The following is a 25,013-nucleotide window of genomic DNA, read 5'->3' as shown; positions in this document are numbered from 1 at the left end:
GCAATATCTGCCAATGCACTTTGTTCACCTCAGCTACACTTGTTGGCATCCCCCCAGAAAAAGCCAACGACTAGTTCAGAAAAACCACAGACTGCTCTTAACCAACTTACGTTTCTCTTGTGTCGTTGCAGACTCGACGGGCCGAAGGGCCTCTTCTGCGCTGTACGATTCTATGAACTCTTAATGACTATCACAGAGTAGCATTAGCAGAAATCTAGCAATGATGGGAAACAAGCCGATTGATATCATTATAAAATAATGAGTAAGTTCTGGATTCTAACTTTGAGCTCCATCATCATGCCGCAGACTGCGTAACGAACAACTGTAGTATAGCTCAAGTTGTTTTTGTTTATATTTCTAGGAATTTAGAACAGAATTAGACAATTATCTGAAGAGAAAAATTTACAGGGCTACGGGGAAAAAGCAGGGGAGTGGGATGAGATGAATTGCCCTTCCTGGCTTCCTGCATGAACATGGAGGGCCGAATAGCCTTCTTCTGTGCTGTAATAATTCTGTGATTGTACTTTCAATTTGAGGGAAGGATTTTACAAGTAAATTTCTATATTTCACTTTCTGAAAATCTGAAGAACGTGAATTATATTCCCTTGTGATTATGTGTCTCTCAACTGAAGCTTTCACATTCAGTACCATATGACGCCAGCACACCAAGATTTCACTGCTCACAATTTGCCTCTTGTAGCAATTAGCTTATGGGGAAGACTTTTAAAAAAGCACTGACATTTTTGGGTTGATTTAGAATAAACCCAAAGATAACAAAAGAGCAGCATGCAGGGAAAGCGATGTAAAGAAGTCTATTCTTTGCCATAGGATGTGAGGTAGAAGAATACTGTGATCTGGATTGCATTGCTTGAATGGCTGGTGAACGCAGATTCAAAAGAGACTTGGATGTACACTTGAAAGAAAAAAAATTACGGGTTAAGAGAAAGAACAGAGGAGCAGGATCGGTGGAAAGCTTTACTAAGGAGCCGGCAAAGTCACAATAGGCCAAATGGCCTCCTATGCTGCAAGATTTGTATCTATAGTGCTAACTGCTAGCTCAAAGATGCCAGTTGAATTTTTATGAAGGAAATGGTATAGTCAGGAAGGATCCTGGCTACACAAACCTGTCTCCAGTGAGGAGGCCTCTGCCCACCATATTTTTGTTCCATGGAAGGGTATGCAGGCTCGAATGGAATTGGGCTCACTGCCTCCATTGACAGAGGCGGGCGGTTGGTATGATCAGCAGACTGGAACATCCACTTCGGTTTACCGGGACATCAGCCACTTGTAATGAAGCTCTCACCTCTCACACTCGACAAGAGCCCCTCCTTCCCCATGACCCTCCATATTCCCAATGTTCCCTCAGATACTGTGTGCCTTCCATACCCCCTCATATCTCTCCATACCCTCAGAGCGCTCTCAACATCCCCTCATATCTCCCAATACCCTATCCAGCCCTCTCATACCTCCTATGTGCCACACAATGCCCACTCTCCTAGTATCCACTATGTACAAAACCAACCAGCCAATGGCAAGGCTGATATGTCTTTGAAATTATCCTAAAACTGACAAACTAGAGACTTTGAAAAGATATTTTGAAAAAAATGACTAAGTTTACATCCTCTGCCAAGTATCAATCAACCAGTCACGCATAGTGTCAATGTCAGAAGCTTTATACATTTCAGACTTCTTACTCTGGTGTAAATAAACACGCAGGTAGTTAAAAAAGCTCTTGAAACATCAAGTTTTCAAGATTATTTATATATTTATTACATTTGGAATCAACTTCTTGAAAGGATCCCATAATCTTTCCACCACTCTCTGATGCCTGTTTAAATCTTCTCAGGTCACAATGACAAGATGTTCAAGCATGTCTGTTGAATTTGCTCTTTTTTTGGTATTGGTAGCCTCTCCAATTCTTGTGATATCGAACGTGATCACATTCTGATTACTGGTAATTCACCTTTGTGTTGGATATTTGGGTGTCCCTATTACTCCATTAAGTCCAGAATATTTTTGTTCCTCAATGGCAAGTCTCAAAACACTCTTTCATTAACTCTAGAAACCCTTTCCCTGTCTTACCAGTAAAGAAATTATTGTACCAATTAATAGTGCTAAATTGAAATCTCCACCTACCATAGCCGATCCCTTACTAATTATTTTCCCCATTTCATCCCACAGACAAAGGCTTTTAGTTGGCTCGGGAGTCTGACGAATGTCTCCAGTAACAGTTTATGTCTGTCATCGTTTATTAATTCTGCTCAAAGTAAAATTGAAGGTTTTGATGGGTTAGTTACAGACATTTTATTTCCTCTGTTGGAGGAGTCAGAACAAAATATTTAAAATTAGATTTTAAAATAATTAAGTAACATTACAGTGAGGCCATTCAGGGCCATCAGGATGCACTTCTTCACACATAATTTTAAACATCTGTTAAATCTGCCTCCAACTTTCTCTCTTAGTTCCTCAAGTCTCTCCACATAACTAAAACTTGGGACATTTCTGACATGTAATTAAGTGCTGTGTAAATGTTCCCTCTTTAGGCCAAGTGTTCAAGTGCCATTAAGAAGGCATTTTCGACTTTACTTCCTTTCCTCCTGTGTCTAGGTTCTACTCAGCACCTTGCACATCATAGATAACCAGTCACCCTAGGAGAAATCACTGATAGAAACATGCATCCTATCATATTGCCCCACTCAGAATTAGCACTAAAGTCAACAAGCCATTCATGTACACCTGGTTACAAGAGGTATTGGGAATCTGGAACTCTCTCCCTAAAAAAAGGTGTTGTACGTCAATAAAAACATTCAAAACTGAAATTGTTAGATTATTGTTCGGCATGTTAAGGGATATTGAACCAAGGTGGATAGATGGAGTTAAGATATTGATCAGTCATGATATTGTTGAATGGCAGCACAGACTCGAGTAGTTGAATGCTCTATTCATGATCCTATAAAGTGATTTTGTGCTTTCCCTTTCTTTTTCTCACTTGTGCCCCAGTTGTGGAATTAACATATTTTGCATTTGATTTACTGCTCTGGATAATTGTGTGAACATTACCTGGTACATACAAATTCGAGTCTTACTCAAAGATACTTCATGGAATTACAGGATGAGTCTGCACGTGGGGAGCAATTCAGACCTGTGAAAGAGCTATGCAATTAGTCTCATTTGCCTGTCCTTTCCCCATAGCCATGTAAAGTGTTTCCCTTCAAGTATTTATCCAATTACCGTTTGAAAGTTATTGGTGAATCTGCCTCCATCACTCTTTCAAACAGTGTATTGTAGATCATAACAATTTGCTTTGAAAAAAAATTATTGGACCTCTGGTTCTTTTGCTAATTACCTTAAACACGTGTTCTCTGGTTCCCAAATCCACTATCATCAGAAGCAACAACTCCTTAATTACCCGCTATAATTTTAAACATCTGTTAAATCTGCCTCCAACTTTCTCTCTTAGTTCCTCAAGTCTCTCCACATAACTAAAACTTGGAACATTTCTGACATGTAATTAAGTGCTGTGTAAATGTTCCCTCTTTAGGCCAAGTGTTCAAGTGCCATTAAGAAGGCATTTTCGACTTTACTTCCTTTCCTTCTGTGTCTAGGTTCTACTCAGCACCTTGTACATCATAGATAACCAGTCACCCTAGGAGAAATCACTGATAGAAACATGCATCCTATCATATTGCCCCACTCAGAATTAGCACTAAAGTCAACAAGCCATTCATGTACACCTGGTTACAAGAAGCATAAATAACCAAGTATTAATGAACAGAAATGACTGTTCTTGAATTTCTGCTTTTTGTTGATTTATGGTATTCTCTTATCCTACTAACAACAAAACTAAATATTAGTCTGTCCGGATTGTTTTGACTGGCCGGGTTCAAGGGAGTGTGGCGTGCCTGTTGGCGTGTTTATTTGGGGTGGGGGGTGTTGGGACAGGCGGGGGGGGGGGGGGGGGGGGGGGGGACGATGCCTGGGTACACTCAACAGCCAAGTGTCACAATAAAGTTGTAAAATATTTAATTAACCAACCACCTTCCCAAAGGTACTTGCAAAACCACATCACCAGACATAAAGTACTCTGCAAAGGTGGGGAATGGGGCAGCATTGGCAGGAGAGGAATAAAGGACGGAATAGAGATAAGAGGGATGTATGGAATGGGATGGCTCTGCAATGAAAATGTTGGTATAGGAAGGATGGACGGACATGGGATGGAGGTTTAAAGTTCTGTTGCAATAAAGCTATTAATTGCACTGCACATGTTTTGCGGATCTCTGCTAGTATTTATTGAAATAAAAGCACACTGAACAACCAAACAAACACAGCAAACAGTCAAAAGAAAATCAAGCTACTAATGTTAATACTAGGGAATTATTCAAATACATACTTACCCATGAGGCAATTCAACTTACCACTAGGGGGTGCTTTAGGCCGTGGGGGTACACTTTTCTTTGGGGGCAGTGCTGGTGTATCCCGTTTACTTTGAAAAGGGTCATCAGTGAATCCTTGCCCTCCAAACTGTCCCGAGCCAGAAGCAGCAAAAGGATCTGAATTTGAGGGCTGTAGATACAGTGCAAAGAACACATGGTCAATCCTACTGTACCTTCCAGGGTTTGGTTTCAATATTTTAAAAAATCAGGTACGATGCTTGATCTCCCTAAGAGCAAAGATGGGGAAAGAATGGTCAGTGGAATTCAGCTTGTCCACCAACAACGATACCCACTCCATGCCCAGCTGGCAGGAAGCAAGGATGTATCAGAAGTGATGGACCACTGCACCATTGCTGGGGGAGGGGGTTTGGTGGAGGGAGGGGTAGTGTGGACAGAATGTAGGGGGAGGAGAAGGAGGAGGAAGAGAGTTGGGGGAGAGAAAAGTAATCACCAAGCCAGGCAACAGCTTCCGCAGTGGCTAAATGGGGCTCGCTAAGCCCTCTGCTGAATTTTATCAGGAGGCAGAATTCAATGCAAGGTCATTCTTGGTGACTCCACCCTTTAACTCAGCTCATCATGTTGCCTTGCCTTCACTTAAGCTCCCTGTATGTCTTTCTCCATGTAAACTCCTCAATCCATATCCACAGCCACTGCTTGACCGTGCCAATTTATGGCTTGTTATTAGTCCCCTCATATCAATCATGGATAAAGCCATCTCTGATCACTTCTTTGTATCACTCACACTCACATCTTCACCCCAACCCTACTCCATTCTGTATCTGGAAAAAGCAAACCCTAATTCACTTACAACTGCACTTTCAAATTCACTGCACTTGGTCTTCTGGTCACCACAATATTTCTGCAGCTAGGGATTTGTTCAATTGTACCCTCACTTCCAGCTCTGCTGCATAATTCCCACTCACCCTGGTCACTTCCCAAGTATGGGCCTCATCTCCACTCCCTTAATTTCAAGTGACACAGATTGGAAAGGAGATAACGGCAACTGATCCAGGTCTGGCTGGGCCTTTTAAAACACTACCGGATCCTGCTTTCCTCTGCCAAAACTGATCATCCTGGAATGCAAAGGTATCCCCTGGCTTCTTCGTTCAACTGCAAACCATCTTCTTATAGAAACCCTGCAGTGCAGAAGGCCATTTGGCCCATCGAGCCTGCACCAGCAACAATCCCAACTAGACCCCATCCCCGTAACCCTGCTAACCCCCTGACACTAAGAGTCAATTTAGCATGGCTAATCAACCTAACCCGCACATTTTACATCCCTCTTCGGCCGTTCACACCAGTCTCATTTCCAAGGTCATGGATTTCTTTCGCTATCATTAAGGCAATCTCATTAGCTTCCGTTGCTGTGTCCTCCCTTCCACCAGCCCTGACGAAACTTCCATTAATGCCCCTCCCTGTCCTAGCCTTGAACTGGCATCTTCCTGTAGTTTCTCTCCTTTCCCCATTCATACCCCCTCTGAGCTTATCTTGCCTATAGGACCCACTTCTTGTTCCTTGATCCCATTCCCACTAAACTGATCACCCAACTGCATGCCACTATCATCTCTCCTCAGAAAACAAACCATTCATTCACTCCACCATCCTTCCAAACTACAATCCCATCTCCAAACTTTCTTTCCTTTTCAAAACCTCTTTGTTGTTGTCTTCTAAACTGGTTCTCAACTGGTGGGCAGGGTGATGGAAATGGTGAGGCTGGGGCAAGGGAGGGAGAAGAGTCGGAGCCGGGAGGGAAAAGAGTCGGAGCCTGGAGGGAGAAGAGTCGGAGCCGGGAGGGAAAAGAGTCGGAGCCGGGAGGGAAAAGAGTCGGAGCCGGGAGGGAAAAGAGTCGGAGCCGGGAGGGAAAAGAGTCGGAGCCTGGAGGGAGAAGAGTCGGAGCCGGGAGGGAAAAGAGTCGGAGCCGGGAGGGAAAAGAGTCGGAGCCGGGAGGGAAAAGAGTCGGAGCCGGGAGGGAAAAGAGTCAGAGCCAGGAGGGAAAAGAGTCGGAGCCGGGAGGGAAAAGAGTCGGAGCCGGGAGGGAGAAGAGTCGGAGCCTGGAGGGAGAAGAGTCAGAGCCGGGAGGGGAGAGTCGGGGCCGGAAGAGGGGGGGGGGGAGGGGGTCGGGGCCGGGAGATTGTTGGCGGGGGGGGGGGGGGGGGGGGGAGGTAGAGTCGGGGCCAGGACGTGGGGGGAAGAGTCGGGGCCAGGGGTGGGGATGGTGGGTCGGGGCTGGGAGGAAGAGTCGGGGCCGGGGGGAGGGGAGAGGGGCCGGGAGATGGGGGGGAAGAATCAGGGCCGGGAGGGGGGGGAGGAAGAGTCAGGGCCAGGAGGTGGGGGGCCTGAGTGAGAGTCGGGGGTGGGGGGGGGAGGGGAGGCCTGAGAGTCGGGGCCGGGGTGTGGAGACGCAGGACAGGCAGGAAGAAGAACATGCTGTTTCCCTTTCTAATTGCTTGCTGCACCTACAAGCTCATATCTGTATATCTTGTACGAATACATAAAATTTCCTCTGAACATCAACATCTACAAGTTTCACTTGATTCTGCTTTTCAATTCTTATTTTTCACATTTCCCCACAATTTACTATACCAGCCACTCACCTAACTTGTCAGTGTCTCTTTTCAGTCTTGTTGTTTCTTCTTTGGAAAGTATATAAAGTCAAGTGGAATAACACTGGTAGCAGTCAGAAACTTCTCCATTTTGAGGAGTTTCTTCAGCTGCAAATTAATGGCAGCAAACCCGAGGTTTCTCAGGGACTAAAATAATGGTATGATGGAGCCCCAATATTCTTACTCCTCACGGTATCTTTCCAAACGACAGGATTCTATCTATAGAGTCGATTTGTCAGATATTTGGTGAAGTCATTCAACCAGGAAAGTTATTTTTCAAGAACAGTTTGCACAACTTAATTTTCACAGGATCCAGCCAAATGTTGAATACTGATAGTGTTAAATGGCGATTTCCTTTAGGCAATGCATTCGCAATTAACCACTCTGCAACAAGGCACAGCACTTGAGCCAAAGTGATCCATTCTCGGCAAATGTCTCTGGAGTAATACTTTCACAATTTCAAGATAACGTTGCCTATTGTATATAAAGACACATTGAGGTTTCTGTTTACAGATATGCAGATTTTAATTGCAAACTTTTCCTAAAAATTATAACCGTGATTTAATAAATTCAGCCTATTAAATGTAAAGTCCAAAGCACTGCCCACTTCAACCCAATGAGTTTGATACTAAAGCTGCTTTTAAACTGCTCTTTCGCTGCTGATCTTATACGAAGAGTCTTGCAAAATCTGCAGTTAGATTGAAATCAGCCAATCAGATTTTTCTCAGATAGGGGCTAGAAACACTCTTCTTTCACTGGGTCCTTTTGGGGCCAGTAAACGTGCTGCTGTAACACTTATTCCCTCTGCGTGACGTTATGATTCACAACAGTATCAATGTGACACAGTCAGAATATGCATGGAATGTCAAAGCCCCAGAATGCAGCTGACTTACAGGATGGCCTGCAACTATGAGCCAGAGCTACAGTTAGCTGACTCCACAGAGACCTGACTGCAACGTAGCAGGAGTAGTACAGGGTCAGCAGTTTTTCTGGGGAAGGTGGAGGTGTAGGCAAAAGGTGGAAATGGGCCTAGATTGTACTATTGCATGAAGGTTTCTTAACGGAGAGAAAAAAAATGTACTTGCAGCGCATGGCTCTGCTCAAGTGTTACCGACTCCTCCTAATACCACCCATTACTTTATATGCAAAAAGATCAACTTGCCACATACAGATCTATTGTGCACAAGATCCAATCATACATAAGAAATCCTGCACATACAAGCACTCCCTGTCACATTCCAAGTTTTGATTTACAGTTGAGATGGCTTATGTAAACATCTAGAAGTTTTCCTGAAGGCTCCAGCCACTAGACAGCACTGCAACTCAAGTCCCAACTCTCCTCATTCCATCAGCGATTTCGTTTTAACCCATTTTGTTCTCCACGGAAGTTGGGTTTTATCTTTACCATTTTATTAATTCCTAATATATTTTTCAGCCTCTTGCTTCTCCTAACCTGGTTTTAGCTGTCAATCTTTACAGCCCCACTGTAGTTAGCTCACTTCAATCAAGGGCCTCCAGAACCTCTGCCACATTCACAAACAACCAGGCTGCACCATTCCATTAAAAATTAAATGCATGCCTGTGATTAGACTTCCAGGGAAAAATGATACAACTTCCAAAGCACAGGGCTCATCCACATTCAAGCACAGACATACCATACATTATAGGGCATATCCAATGTTTAAACACAGACCTACAACACAAGATATCCCTCCTTTTAAAAATTTCTTTCATGGGTGCGAGTGTTGGTGGCTAGGCCAACATTTATTGGCCTTGCGAAGGTGGTGGTGGTTCGCCACTAAGAGGAAAGGAAAGGCACTTAGAGCTAAAACTCCTGATAACTGAAGATAGATGCAAGAGAAACAGGAAAAGTAGACTTCTAATAAATATAGTTCTGCATTGATCCAAGTTGAATATAGAAATACAGAGAATTGAAGAAGCGAGAGGATGAAACAGATGAACAGATCACAAAAAAAAAGCCTTTTGAACTGTAGAAAGGCTTTTCAAGGGAGGGATGGGTTGTTTAGGCACCAAAAAGGAGATCTGTTTGTGGTGGCAGGGAGCATGACTGAGGATCTAAATGAACACTATGCATGTGGCTTTATTAAAGGATTGCTGCAAATGCCACAATCAGGTGATAGTTGTGATACTGATAGGGTGGAACAGATAAAATGTTGGCAGTGCTAAAGTCACCCAGTCTGGATGGGGTCCATATTAGTTTCAGAGGAAAATTTTTTTTAAAAATTGTTCTTGTGGTGTGAGTTTCATTGGCAGGACCCTATCCATCTTGAGATAGTGATAGTGAACTGCAACCTTGAAGCACTGCAGTTCCTGTGGTGTAGGTACACCCACAGTGCTTTTTCAGTAGTGGTTTGATCGACTATTTTCGAGAGCAGTTAAGGGTCAACCACATTGCTCAGAGTCTGGGGTAAGGATGGAAATTGTAGAGAATTTGGCCACCATCTTTCATAGGTATAGGGGTAATACCAGAGGCCGAGAGGATTGTAAATATTACACCCCTTTTAAAAAAGAGAGAAAAAGATTAAACCCAACAACTAGAGGACAACAGTCGAATATTGATGGTGGGGAAACATTTAGAGACACTATTCCAGTATAAAATTAATTAGCATTTGGAAAGTATGGGATAAGAAAAGAAAGTCAACATAGGTTTGTTGTGATAAATGTGATTGTGTTTATTAATGAAGTAATGGAGAGATTGATGAGACCAGCATGGTTGTATGTGGACTATCAAAAGGCATTTGATAAAGCTCCACATAATAACCTAGTTAGTAAAATTGAAGTCTGCTATACTCAAGGGTCAATGGTTATGTGAATAAGAAATTGACAAAAGGACAGAAAATAGATGGTAGCTATGGTGAACAACTGGAAGTGAGCAGAGGTATCCTCCAGGGGGTCATTGTTAGGATCTCTGCTTGCTATAAATAAATGAACTGCAAAGGGGATCATTTCAAATTTTGCAGATAATGTGAAACTCAGAAAAACAGTCTGCGGTGAGAAGAGTGGTAACAGACTTCAGGAAAGTAGAGATAAGGACTAGATGAGAAATTGGAGGGGGTTCAGGATGGATCTTTGGAGTCACCAGAGGTAACGGTGTTGCGGAGGGAAAATAAGTCATTGCAAGGTATTTCTCTAGTTATGATCAGGTAGATAAGAATGGAACCAAATGTGTGCAGTCCTGTAACTCGACAGTGGTAGAGAGGCACTGGAGGAGGGTGTGGTCAACTATGTCAACGGTTGTAGGCAGGTCTAGAATGACAAGGGAGATAAATTATCTTTGTTACAGTCACATAGATGCCAATTGTGACTTTGAAAAGAGCTTTTAGTCAGGCTGAAGCTTTATTGGAGAGACTCAAACATGGAGTTCTGCGAAAAAAGAGTACGGCGAAACAAACTACAAGAACATGCTTCAATACAGAAATCAGTGCAACAGACATTCAACATAGCTCAGGAGTGAAAGAATTACATGCACAAAGTGCAAATATCAGACTCTGATAAAAGATACTAATAAATAGCAGATATAAATGACCATGTAACACCAAGACTATAATAATTAAAACAAAACTTCACATGATCACAAGCAACTTTTATTTTTTTTTATACTTTTCCAATTCAATCAAATCAAGTCCAATTCAGAGTCTCAACAAGTTGAGACATTTCCGATCCAGGCTGACAAGACAGGGCAAGCGACCAAATTACCCTGTCCTGGGCCTGATCTACATGAGCCAAGCTGATTGGAGGAGGGAAAGCAATACCTCCTCCAAGACTTGAGCTCATTTGCATCTTAGCAAAAAGGCCGAGAAACCGCTTTTAAAAATTGCTTCATATGAAACATATGAAGCTTCAATGTAACCCAATGACCTCAACCAAGTGCAGCATCCGCATAACTACACTTGATCTTAGCCAAAAGGCCGAGATTTATCATCACAGAAAACACACATCAACTTCAGACAGAACAACATTAACACCAGTAGCTTATAACTAGGGTCAGCCGCATTAACACAATGGCTACAAGGGCATGACAGGAATGCAAATATTCCTCAGATCACTTAACATCTCCTCAAACACATATCACCAGCTGCAACACTCAAATCATGTGTGTGATGGAATATTCACTATCTGCTTGGATGGGTGCAGCTGCAATACCACTTAGAAAGCTTACACAATTCGCAAGAGAGCTGTTCACTGGACTAAGACCAGGGGCAATAACCACCCCTCCATCATTCGTGCACTGTGCCAGCTAGATGCGCAAGGTAACTCACCAATGTTAATGTGACAGCACCTCTCTTTGTGACCTTTATCATCAAAAAGTCATTGGAACATAACATGCAAGTCACATGTGATCCTGCCTTGGATATCCATTGCCATCTCTTCATCGGCACTGGGTCAATATCTTGGATACCTTACGGTGCAACGTCACAAAGCGCATCAGCTGTCCGAGAAAGTCCATTCACAAAACTGTCCGTTACAGGCCACAACAGCTGCTGTTGACACCAGTCCAGTCCAGAGTTATGGTTAGAATGGGCTAGAATGTATGGAGTTACAAAGAAAGGTTATCCGGTCTGTGCTGTGCCAAATGACTTGACTACAAAAGTGGAAATTCATATAGGCAAATTGCTGTGGATGCTGGACTCAAACAAAAACAGAAAATGCTGGAAAATCTCAGCAGGTCTAACAGCATCTGTGCAGAGAGAACAGAGCTAACATTTCAAGTCTGGATGACTCTTAGTGAAAATAATCATACTCTGTTTGACTGCACCAGATCATTCAGTTTGAAGAACACAAAATAATTCATCCCAAAAAAAAACATGAACTCTTGGGCATATGGTGTTAAACTTGCAAGGTCCCTAAACCAGCAGAGCTTTTATTCTGGTGACCCTAGTTAAATATTAAATAATTTATTTTGCTACAAACAGTAGAAAATATGAATTTTAATACATTAAACATGTCTACAACATGAGATAATTGTTAGAATTTAGACATTCGAAAGACTATGTACACCTCAAGCAACTTGAAGTTAAGCTGCATACTCTACGATATTAAAAATCTACTAGTCGTTGAGATGGCAGTATGGCAGAAATGCTGGGGTACCAATATCCAATGTTGTGGCACTGCAGCCACAACCTTCAAACCACATGACACCTTGTGGCCAATCTCAGCTGTATTGCTATATCAAGAGGCATGTACCCGAACCCTGAGGGACAGTTACCCCTGAAGTTATATTGCACACCAACTTCAAGTGACTAACTTGGAATCCTAGAAGTGAGCCATTGTGTCTTGAGATGGGAAGGAGGGGTAGAGGGAGAAAAAAAAGAGATCCAATTGTCAATTTAAATTTTCAGCACCCAAATCTCATGTCAAATGCAAAACAAACAAAAAGAAAATCACCTGGATACCCACAGCATAGTTTGAGGGGAAAAATGTGGAGTAGGCGATGGGTAATTCTGTGTTAAATTTAGATGTTAGCAAGATGTTGCTCAGCATATGAAAACCCCGAGATTTCTAGAAATCTATAGTTTGCAGATTTTATTAGCTAGTGCTGCATTTTTGTTTGAGAGATTATGGTTTAAATATAAAAGGCACATTTAGGCCTAAATTAGGCAAAAAAAATTAACATGACTGTTATTTGTTCCTCTTTATATTTAATGACATATCTCAGATTAAAATAATTCATACAAGACTTCTTCTGTAAACACATTCATTAACTGTGAAATTAGAGTGCCAGTGTCTCGACCGTGCAGGTTAACTATGAAGCCGTATCACAGCACATTGGCAGAGTCTCTGGCCGCAATTTAACAGTCGCACTAGCTGCAGGGTGCAAATCCCGTTAGATCTCACAAGAGACCAAGAACAGGATTTGTGCTGGCGAAATTCCAGTTCGGGATCTTCCCGGCCCTGTCTCCAATGTGTGGCTTTTGCTACCAAATAAACCTGTTGGACTTTAACCTGGTGTTGTTAAACTTCTTCCAATGACATGATCAGGTAACACCCAGGAAGGGCGTTTGTATTAGCATACTTTACAATCTCATTACACAGCTTGATGCCACGATTTCTGCCCTCAATGTATCGACCCACCCAGCGGGCGTGATGTCATGCTGGCGCGAATCACTACTTGTTTTCAAAAATGAAAACCAGTCGTGATGATCTGGCAGGGCACACAGCTAAGTATAGCTCCAGGTGATCAGGGACATGCCCAAGTAGTGTCGTGGCACTGACAACCTGGCAGGCCAGGGGCAGCCATCTGGGTGCCCCATTGGAGGGTTCCCCTCATGGGTGGGTGGACAGGGGAGAGGGGTGGAAGAGTGCACCAATGCTTTTTTTGGGGGGCGGGGGGATAATTCTTGTGCAGATTGGGGTGCCCTTTGAAGATGGCACTATGGAGCCAGCCACTAAGTGCCAAAACTGAATAGTCAGGAACATTGCTATGGTAAGAGAATGATGTGGAGATGCCGGCGTTGGACTGGGGTAAACACAGTAAGAAGTTTAACAACACCAGGTTAAAGTCCAACAGGTTTATTTGGTAGCAAAAGCCACACAAGCTATCGGAGCTCCAAGCCCCTTCTTCAGGTGAGTGGGAATTCTGTTCACAAACAGGGCATATAAAGACACAGACTCTATTTACATGAATAATGGTTGGAATGCGAATGCTTACAGCTAATCAAGTCTTTAAGAAACAAAACAATGTGAGTGGAGAGAGCATCAAGACAGGCTAAAAAGATGTGTATTGTCTCCAGACAAGACAGCCAGTGAAACTCTGCAGGTCCAGGCAACTGTGGGGGTTACAGATAGTGTGACATGAACCCAATATCCCGGTTTAGGCCGTCCTCGTGTGTGCGGAACTTGGCTATCAGTTTCTGCTCAGCGACTCTGCGCCGTCGTGTGTCGCGAAGGCCGCCTTGGAGAACGCTTACCCGAATATCAGAGGCCGAATGCCGTGACCGCTGAAGTGCTCCCCAACAGGAAGAGAACAGTCTTGCCTGGTGATTGTCGACCGGATGTCCCGAGGCATGGTACATTGGGGAAATTATGCAGACGCTGCGACAACGGATGAATGAACACCGCTCGACAATCACCAGGCAAGACTGTTCTCTTCCTGTTGGGGAGCACTTCAGCGGTCACGGGCATTCAGCCTCTGATATTCGGGTAAGCGTTCTCCAAGGCGGCCTTCGCGACACACGACGGCGCAGGGTCGCTGAGCAGAAACTGATAGCCAAGTTCCGCACACACGAGGACGGCCTAAACCGGGATATTGGGTTCATGTCACACTATCTGTAACCTCCACAGTTGCCTGGACCTGCAGAGTTTCACTGGCTGTCTTGTCTGGAGACAATTGTCTCCAATTGATTCCCAATTGTCTGGAGACAATTAACGATCTAGATGACGGGACTGGGAGCATTCTGGCCAAGTTTGCCGATGATACAAAGATAGGTGGAGGGGCAGGTAGTATTGAGGAGGTGGGGAGGCTGCAGAAAGATTTAGACAGTTTAGGAGAGTGGTCCAAGAAGTGGCTGATGAAATTCAACGTGGGCAAGTGCGAGGTCGTACACTTTGGAAAAAAGAATAGAGGCATGGACTATTTTCTAAACGGTGACAAAATTCATAATGCTAAAGTGCAAAGGGACTTGGGAGTCCTAGTCCAGGATTCTCTAAAGGTAAACTTGCAGGTTGAGTCCGTAATTAAGAAAACAAATGTAATGTTGTCATTTATCTCAAGAGGCTTGGAATACAAAAGCAGGGATGTACTTCTGAGGCTTTATAAAGCACTGGTTAGGCCCCATTTGGAGTACTGTGAGCAATTTTGGGCCCCACACCTCAGGAAGGACATACTGGCACTGGAGCGGGTCCAGCGGAGATTCACACGGATGATCCCAGGAATGGTAGGCCTGACATACGATGAACGTCTGAGGATCGTGGGATTATATTCATTGGAGTTTAGGAGGTTGAGGGGAGATCTGATAGAAACTTACAAGATAATGAACGGCTTAGATAGGATGGACGTAGGGAAGTTGTTTCCATTAACAGGGGAGACTAGGATGCGGGGGCACAGCCTTAGAATAAAAGGGAGTCACTTTAGAACAGAGATGAGGAGAAATTTCTTCAGCCAGAGAGTGGTGGGTCTGTGGAATTCATTGCCACAGAGGGCTGTGGAGGCCGAGACGTTGAGCGTCTTCAAGACAGAAATTGATAAATTCTTGATTTCTCGAGGAATTAAGGGCTATGGGAGAGAGCGGGTAAATGGAGTTGAAATCAACCATGATTGAATGGTGGAGTGGACTCGATGGGCCGAATGGCCTTACTTCCGCTCCTATGTCTTATGGTCTTAATACACATCTTTTTAGCCTGTCTTGATTCTCTCTCCACTCACGTTGTTTTGTTTCTCAAAGACTTGATTAGCTGTAAGTATTCGCATTCCATTATTCATGTAAACTGAGTCTGTGTCTTTATATGCCCTGTTTGTGAACAGAATTCCCACTCACCTGAAGAAGGGGCTTGGAGCTCCGAAAGCTTGTGTGGCTTTTGCTACCAAATAAACCTGTTGGACTTTAACCTGGTGTTGTTAAACTTCTTACTATGGTAAGAGAATGCATGATGATAAGTTGCTCAGAAGTATAGCACCAGACTTGACAAAGACTTTGGAAATATCCATGGTCTTTACAAATGATTCCCAAAAATATGAGGGGACAGGTCCAGAAGTGCACATCAGAAAGTTGATTATTAGTGAAAGCCAAACACAGATCAGAGCATATTCTGCCAAGTGATAGTGGATTGAGAGCTAATTGCAATTTCAATTAACATTAAAAAATGCAGATATAAATAAAATATGGTGGTAGTTGAAAAGCTAAGAGGTCAAAAACAACAATATTCATGAATAAAGAACCTGCAAAGTAGCAAAACATTCTTAAGTGCTCACAGGGAAATTATCAAACAAGATTTAATACTAAGGTATACAAGCAGGTATTAGGACATGCATTGAAGACTTGCGGTCAAAGAGGCAAGTTTTAAGCAGGATTTTAAAGGATGAGAGAGGTAGAGAGACAGAAAGGTTCATGGAAGGATTTTCAGGATTTAGGGCTCAAGCAGCTGAAAGCTTAGTCGCCAGAGTGGTCTTTGGATGTTCCAGTTTTCTCCCACAGTCCAAATATGTGTAGGTTAGGTGGGTTAACCATAGTAAATGTGCTAGGTTACAGGGATAGGGTGGAGAGAAGGGCCTGGTGAGTTGGTGCAAACTCGATGCACTGTAGGGATTCTATGGTGAAATTCAAGAATATGCAAGGGTACTGAACTGGAGAAGCACAGATATCACAGAGGACTATAGGGCTCAAGGGGGTTAGGGGGATAAGAGGGGGCAAAAGCATGGACATATTTAAAAAGAGAAAGAATTTCAAAATCAAGTTGCTGCCAATCAGAAGCCAATATAGGTCAATGAGCATAGATAGGGCTGTTGGGTGAAGTGAAAAGGTATTAGGACATTAGCAGCATCATTTTGGATGAGCTGCAGTTTGTAAAATGTGCAAGGTGGGAAGCTAGTTATCACATTTAGTGTTGTATTTTTCCCTTCTCATCTGAGACCCCTCAATCACAGTCTAGATGTCTGTCTCATTTCACTATTAAATTACCCTCTAGCTCTTCTACTCTAATGAAAGTAGCTGATACAGGCTGCTAAAATTCCCTGGGGGTTTCAGAATGGGATGAGGTGGTGAGGGGAGGGAAAAAGAAGGAAAATATCAACTGATATTTCAGATCCTGTATGGAAAGAGAGAGAGAGTCTGGCTTGGATGTGATGTTTTCTAGGATAGAATAGATCATCAACATTCATCGTCAAGGTTTACATAAACATTGGCCCCATAGGCAAGTTACGAGAGAACAACTAAGTCTTTGGAACAGTAGCTCCAGTCATAGCCCAAGAAGGGGAGAAATATAGCCTTGGGCACCATCACTGCAGATCTGATTACTGACATACATATTTTTATTTGTTCTGACATGGGTCACACTAGAAATGATGTGGAGATGCCGGCGTTGGACTGGGATAAACACAGTAAGAGTTTTAACAACACCAGGTTAAAGTCCAACAGGTTTATTTGGTAGCAAATGCCATTAGCTTTCGGAGCGCTGCTCCTTCGTCAGATGGACATCAGATGGTCCATCTGACGAAGGGGCAGCGCTCCGAAAGCTAATGGCATTTGCTACCAAATAAACCTGTTGGACTTTAACCTGGTGTTGTTAAAACTCTTACTGTGTTCACGCTAGAAATGTCAGCTTTAGTGGCTCAGGCACTTTAGTCGGTATCAATAACCTGCCATTGGCTGGTAGGTTCATCGCCTGAACAACACAAATGAGCCAGTGGTTTCTTTTTCTTAAACAATGTTCATTCTTTTCTGAAACAAGACCACAAATGACTGGATCTATTGAATTTGTTTTTGCAATGTGTTGCCAGTCCTGTACATAACCACCATGCTACAACCATGCACCTCATTCTGACCATGATGAAATAAAATAGCTCCCATTTGTGCATTTTTAGGACACACTTCAAACAATAAAACAGATACAGAAACTGTTGCCTTGAGCTACAATAGTTCATAACATTGCAAATCCTTGAATGACATTAGAGTCTTATGGATACACCCATGGATCTGTTCATTTCAGATTCCAAATACCAAGCTTTGAAACCACTATTGACAGTAATGAAACTAATAGAACATATTTAAATCCTGCAATTCTCATCCAATTGATAACCTTTTCTTGTTTATAAATATTACATTAACTCATCTATTGAGTAAGATATTAAACGGAGGTCCTTGCTAAAAAGAATATAAAAATTCACAACACTGTTTGAAGAGGAGAATTTGCCTGGTAACGGGCCAATATTCCTCCCTTAATTATCATTATAAAAACAGACATCGCAAGACTTTGGGTGTGCAAATTAGTTTCCACATATTCCGGTGGCTGCACTTCCAAAGTAATCCATTCGAACCTGCCACTGGCTTGTAAGTTCACCTCCTAAATAACACAAATGAGCCAGAAGTTTGTTGTTCTGACAACAATAGTCATTGCTTTCTGGAGCCAAGCCACAAATGATTAGATTTATTGAATTTGTTTCTGCAATGTCCAATAGTGGGATTTACAAAATGCTTTGAGATGTCCTGAGAATTAAATGCTTTGCAAGGGATCTGCTGAGACAAACAAACCTGGCAACCGATAGGAGATTAAGAAAGCCTCTCTATATAAGTCAGCTACAGGGCTATATGGTAATTGAGACTGTGCATGAACAGAACAGAATTGCAGCGTAAAATGAATATGATAGATAGTACAATGGAGTGGGAGAGATGTGCTAAAACCAATAGGAAATCCTGCTCTATATTATCTACTGGGCAAGTCTGTGATGTGACAATCTCACCTAATTTTAACTTTCATTAGTGCTGGGAACCTGTACCACCCAACAGTCACACATATGACTATTAATATCGGGACTCGTATTTAACTTTCCAATTACCAATGTCAAAATTGAAAACACTGCTTTCAGAGCTCCACCTACCCCTGCTGAATTGGAAACAAGTCACACTTTACAGACTTGTAAGAACTGTTTCTCAGTCCTTTTTTTTAAATACTGTACAGTGTGGTAAATTATTTGATGCACACAAACACAGGTAAAAGTTAAGTCAAGGCAGGAATTTCAATCAGCTTATTTCAGGCAGGATTGGCCCAGATTAATGTGGACAGACCACCTCAGGGAAATAGGTCAGGAGCATACTTAAACATATGCATATATGGTGGATACAACTGAAAGATGCAAAGGCATTTATGTCATTGCAATATGGGCTGGCTTTGAAGAGCGAGAGAGAGAAGCCAGGAAATGATGAACCTTCTAGTCTAATATCTGTTGTGGGGAAGTTATTGGAATCTTTAGCTAAGGATAGAAGGGCTGAGCACAAAGAAAATTGAGATCTGAGAAAGTCAACATGGATTTGTAAAGGATACGTCATGTCCACTAAAAAATATTCAATTATTGGAGGAAATAACTCAGGCAGGAGAATGTGTATGGATGTTGTTTCAATGGACTTCCAGCAGGGTAACGAATAAGGTTCCACATAAAAAGGGCAAGTTCCTGGACAATGTGGCAACCCAATCCTAGCACAAATAGTAATCTTCAAGAAGCAAAACAATAGATTTTCTTTACAATATTAAGTTTCTATTGACCACAATCAGTTTGCCATAAGCATCTTTGTCATTTACATGTCCAACACAAAAGACTGATAGGGATTTGGAAGACAACAAGTGCTGAGGTTTGTATTTTACCTGAACGTACACTCTTGAACGAAAGCTGGAAAATCCCACCTTTCCTGCTTATCGATAATTACTGCATTATAACCCTGTGGCAAATACACTGAATCTTACAGATTAATTTAAAATGGCAGCAACCAAACTTTCTAGAAAACATAGAAAATAGGAGCAGGAGGAGGACATTCAGCCTTCCCATGTACCTCCTTTGTAGACAGTGCCGAGTACAAGCTGCTAAACCTTTGAAATAAACACTGTTACTGGCTTTGAAAATAATTGTACAGTTGTGCAGGATCAGAAGATTACTAACATTTGCTCTCAACCACTACACCCAGATTAAAGACGCATTTATCATATGCTTATCTTCAAAGGGAAAATCCATCTGGAATTGGGCTAACTTGTGATACCATCCCCTCCTTTGTGGTCCTGTGCTGTTGGGAATCTCCTACAGAAATATTATAAAGGCGCATAATTGATAATCACCTCAACTCTAAAGGTGACTGATTTTCACAACATAAATGCAATATTCATTGAGTTTAAATAAACTGAGCTGATGTTGAGGAGCTCTCCTCACAGATTGTAAGCTCTTCCCCAAATACATTAAAATTAGACCACTTACTGGCATCAGGGCTTTAAAATAAAGATTTTTTTTAGCACAACTTCAGAAATAGTTAGTGTACATGTATTCTAATTATATATCCAGAAAACTATTTTCTATAAACTTCTAAATTACAGCCTTCAGAGGAGCACTGGAAAATAGATGGTTTCAGACAGTGCTACTTCTTGACTTTTAACGAATAGACCATACAGTTGTTTTATATATATATATAAAATGGTGCAAAACCGGCACTGAAACAACAAGAGTATCAAATAGTTACACAGATAAATGCGAGGTGATGCATTTTGGTAGATTGAACCAGGGCAGGGCTTACTCAGTTAATGGTAGAAGGTTGGGGAGAGTTACAGAACAAAGAGATCTAGGGGTACAGGTTCATAGCGCCTTGAAAGTGGAGTCACAGGTGGACAGAGTGATGAAGAAGGCATTCAGCATGCTTGGTTTCATTGATCAGAACATTGAATACAGGAGTTGGGGTGTCTTGTTGAAGCTATACAAGACATTGGTACGGCCACACTTGGAATACCGTGTACAGTTCTGGTCACCCTATTATAGAAAGGATATTATTAAACTAGAAAAAGTGCAGAAGAGATTTACTAGGATGCTACCGGGACTTGATGGTTTGAGTAATAAGGAGAATTACAGACACAACTTGATAGACTGGGACTTTTTTCTCTGGAACGTAGAAGGCTGAGGTGTGATCTTATAGCGGTCTATAAAATAATGAGGGGCATAGATCAGCTAGATAGTCAATATCTTTTCCCAAAGGTAGGGGAGTCTAAAACTAGAGGGCATAGGTTTAAGGTGAGAGGGGAGAGACACAAAAGGGTCCAGAGGGGCAATCTTTTCACACAGAGGGTGGTGAGTGTCTGGAACAAGCTGCCAGAGGTGGTAGTAGAGGCGGGTACAATTTTGTTTTTTAAAAAGCGTTTAGACAGTTACATGGGTAAGATGGGGATAGAGGTATATGGGCCAAATATGGGCAATTGGGACTAGTTTAGGGGTTTTAAAAAAAAGGATGGCATGGACAGGTTAGACCGAAGGGCCTGTTTCCATGCTGCAAACCTCTATGACTCACTGGTCGTGACTGAATTCATTGTAAACAGAATGCAAAAGTTGGAAATTTGCTGAGCATGGGAATTCAGTGCAGAGGGGAAGAAGGGGTGCTGCTTTTGCCTCTATGACTTGAAGTGATTCATATGAGCTCAAGACAGTGAATATTTCAAAGCTTTTTTGTGCTTTACTGCTTAGTGCAAGAAGTAGATATAAAAAAAAATCAAGATCAAGCTATGGCAAAGCTGATTGAGAATTTTGACTGCAGTCGTGGATAGTGAGACCACAGCAAGCAATCTGCAATGGATATCTCAACCTCTGATCTCTCCTGCTCACTGAGCTGGACTGCAAGTTTGGGATACTGTGACATCTAAGGAGCAGTATCTGGAACATTTGCTCCAGATGTCAGTCACAGTTCATTGAGGGGTACAAGTTCTGAATATGGTTTTGATCAATAATGTTCAGATGACTGAAAGCTAGGTAAGGTAAAGAACAAGGATGTTCAGTAACCATTACCATCCAATAGGTATAAAGTACTTGCTATGAATAAAGACTGTCAGTACAGACAGCTAGAATGCCAACCATAACAGCTTGGAGCACAAGCCTGTCCAATTAGGCGACAGGGTGCAGAGAGGAGTATAATGTGTAGTTGTAATGAATTCAATAATTTGGCAGCAGATGGACAGCATCCTTTTCAAGGAGGATTGAGGTCACATAGACTGTGTCTGTCTGGTATCAGGGTGAGCAACATCTCAAAATAACTTGAGAAATACCTGAAAGAAGGGGGAGGGAAAGACCCTGTTGCTGTGATCTACGTTAGTACCAACAAAATGGGGAAAGAGGAGGCAAGGTCCCATTGAGATTACAAGGAAATGGAGCTAAATAACAGAAGGCGATGGCCTAGTGGTATTATCGCTAGATTACTAATCCAGAAACACAGCTAATGTTCTGGGGACCCGGGTTCGAATCCCACCACAGATGGTGGAATTTGAATTCAATTAAAAAAAACTGGAATTAATTAAGAATCTACTGATGAGCATGAAACCATTGTCGATTGTCGGAAATGAGTATATTGGGGAGGTGAAAATGTGGCTGTTGAAGTAGCGTGGGAAAGAGGGGTTCCATTTCATGAGACCATGTCACCACTTCTAGGACAGGAACTGTATTTTTGGGACAGGTGCCATCCAAACTGGGTTGAGTTGAGGGCCCTTTAAGGAAAGGTGGTCACAAAGGCTTTAAACTAGTAAATGGGGGCTGGAGAGGGCACAAATAGAAACAGTAGTATGGATAATTGCTCAAAAACAAACAAAAACAAAAGGGAATAAAGTACAGCAACTGACAGAAATTATGCTTAAAAGTACTACAGTTTAAAGGAAAAACTAAAAGATGTAAAGTGATTAAACCAGGAAAGAAAAATAAGTCTTGTGTGAGGGAAGCCTTATAACAAAAGGACAAGTTCAACTGTGTGACCAAGTATTCCTTGTACAAATGCACTGAATATAAAGAATCAAGTGAATGAATTACAGGCACAACTTGGAGAATGTGACGTAGTAACCATGGGTGAGAAATGGCTTCAAGATGTTCAGGACTGGGAACTAAATATGCAGGTTATAAACCCCAAAGAAAGTTGGGGAAAATGGTAGATGGGCAGAAATAGCCTTAGTGATTAAGGATCAAATCACACAAGAGAATATAAAAAGGGATAGACAGGCAGTGCAGAGTTTATGGGTAGAATTAAGAAAAAATAATTTTTGAAAACTAACGTAAGTTGTACGTAGGTGCCTTGGTGACTGCTGTGAAGAATGTATTAATTAGAGATTAACCAAGCACATGGTAAAGGCAGAATGATTTTAAGGAGTGATTTTGATTTTCACAGATTGCAATAGCATATCAGAAAGGTAGCGAATTTCTTGGGTGTGGTCAAGATAGTTTTCTGCAGCAATATAACCTAGAACCAACAAGGAGGCAAGCCATACTAATTTTAGTAATGAGCCAGTTTAGCTAGCAAAACATTTACCTATTAGTGATCATAAATGGTCAAGTTTGAACAGGAGAAATGCCAAGCAGCTAAGATTCTAGGTTTAGACCAGGCTGCCTTCAGTGTGATGAGTCTGTTAACGAGGAAAGCGATAGATTTTCAGTGGAAGCTGTTCAAAAAATAATTTAGGGTGATACACTTCAGAGTATAAACTGGTTCTGTAAGAACTCTACTTACAAAAACAGTCATGGATGATTAGAGAGATAGGAGACATAAGAATAAAACAAAAAGCATACAAAATATTGCACAGATGAGAAGCCAATGGCCGAGTGGTATTATCACTAGATTATTAATCCAGAAACTCAGCTAATGTTCTGGGGACCCGGGATCGAATCTTGCCACGGCAGATGGTAGAATTTGAATTCAATAAAAGATATCTGGAATTAAGAATCTACTGATGACCATGAAACCAATGTCGATTGTCGGAAAAACCCATCTGGTTCACTAATGTACCTTTAGGGAAGGAAATCTGCCGTCCTTACCTGGTCTGGCCTACATGTGACTCCAGAATCACAGCAAATGTGGTTGACTCATGACTGCCCTTGGGCAACTAGGGATGGGCAATAAATGTCGGTCAGCCAGTGACATCCATGTCCCATGAATGAATGAAAGAAAAAAAATCCTGATGAACATCTGCAATGTTCTCACTTGCTTCCTTTAAAACCCTGGGATGGAAACCATCTAGGGGTGTATCACACTGCAACTGTGACAATACTTCAAAAGTACTTCATTGGATGTAAAGCACTTTGGGATTCTATGTAAATGCATAATATACAAACATTTATATATGGATTCATAAAATTACAAAAAGATATGAATAAATTAAATAAATGGGTAAAACTGGCAAACAGATTTCAGTGTAGGCAAATGTGAGGTCACCTACTTTGGACATATAAAGAATAGGACAGAATACTTTCTAAATGGTGAAAAGTCAGAGACTGTGGAAGTCCCAACCGACCATGAACATAAATCATTAAAATCCATGAACAAATATATGAAAAGATTAATGGAATGCTGGCTAAATTCCAACTAGAAGATGAGAACAAAAGAGGATAGAAGGTAAGGTATGGCAAGTCTGGTTAGACCCACATCTGGAGGACTGCGAGAGTTCAGCACACTAAATCTCATGAAGGATTTATTGGCCTTAGAAGGAGTACAGTGTAGATTTACCAGAATAATACCTGAGCTCCAAGGATTAATTTACAAGGAAGGATTGCAAGAACCAGTGTTGCATTCCCTGGAATTTAGAAGTTAAGGGGTGATTTGTTCCAAGTAGTCTATGTATTATGGGGAACAAATAGGGTAGATGGAGATGAATTATTTCCAGTTATTGGGAGTCTAAGACTTAGGGACATAATCTAAAATTAGAGTTGAGCTTTCAGGAGCGAAATTAGGAAAATTTTCAAGGATGGTAAAAGTTTGGAACTCTCTTTAAATAGTGAATATTGACACAAGATCAGTTATTAATGTTAAATCTGGGGCTGATAGAGTTTTGTTAACAAAAGTTATTACAGGAAATGAGGCAAAGACGGTACATGGATTAAATTACAGATTGGTCGGGATCTTATTAAACAGTGGAATAGATTTGAGGGGCCAAGTGTTACTGAGTCACTAATTTGTAAAAGAAGGTGCTTAAGGGAGTTGTTATATATCAATTTTGTATCACTAACTAAATGGAACAGAATACTGAAGCAACTTCAGGATTTGATAGTTCCAAAAATTCCTTTCAATGATTGAAAATGAGCCATGAATTTTAATATTGAAGTCCATCAGAATCAAATTAAGTAAATGGCAAACATGAATCAGAGTTTTTACAGCTTTCAGGGAGGCCATTCAGGCTACCAATACTGACCAACCGAAAGAGCGGTCCACTTTGCCCCCATTCCTCTCATTTCAGGTTTTTCAAATTTTTATCAAGTTCCCTTTTAAAAGCTACCAAGCATTCTGCATCCATCACTATTTCTGGTCAGGCAATC

The 25,013-nt window shown here is 41.8% G+C and overlaps 1 protein-coding gene across 1 annotated transcript in view; it reads right to left on the bottom strand.

Moving 5' to 3' along the window:
- Nucleotides 1–25,013, bottom strand: part of LOC144479379 (epidermal growth factor receptor substrate 15-like 1) — a 312,517-nt gene that overhangs the window by 104,164 nt on the left and 183,340 nt on the right. The window contains exon 15 of the mRNA XM_078197999.1: nt 4,416–4,563. Within this exon, the coding sequence (XP_078054125.1) occupies nt 4,416–4,563 (148 nt within the window). The remainder of the gene's footprint in view (nt 1–4,415; nt 4,564–25,013) is intronic.

This window comes from Mustelus asterias, chromosome 26, assembly GCF_964213995.1.
Source record: "Mustelus asterias chromosome 26, sMusAst1.hap1.1, whole genome shotgun sequence".
Taxonomy (NCBI): domain Eukaryota; kingdom Metazoa; phylum Chordata; class Chondrichthyes; order Carcharhiniformes; family Triakidae; genus Mustelus; species Mustelus asterias.
Note: the sequence above shows the minus strand (reverse complement) of the source record. Positions and strands in the feature narration are given on the sequence as shown.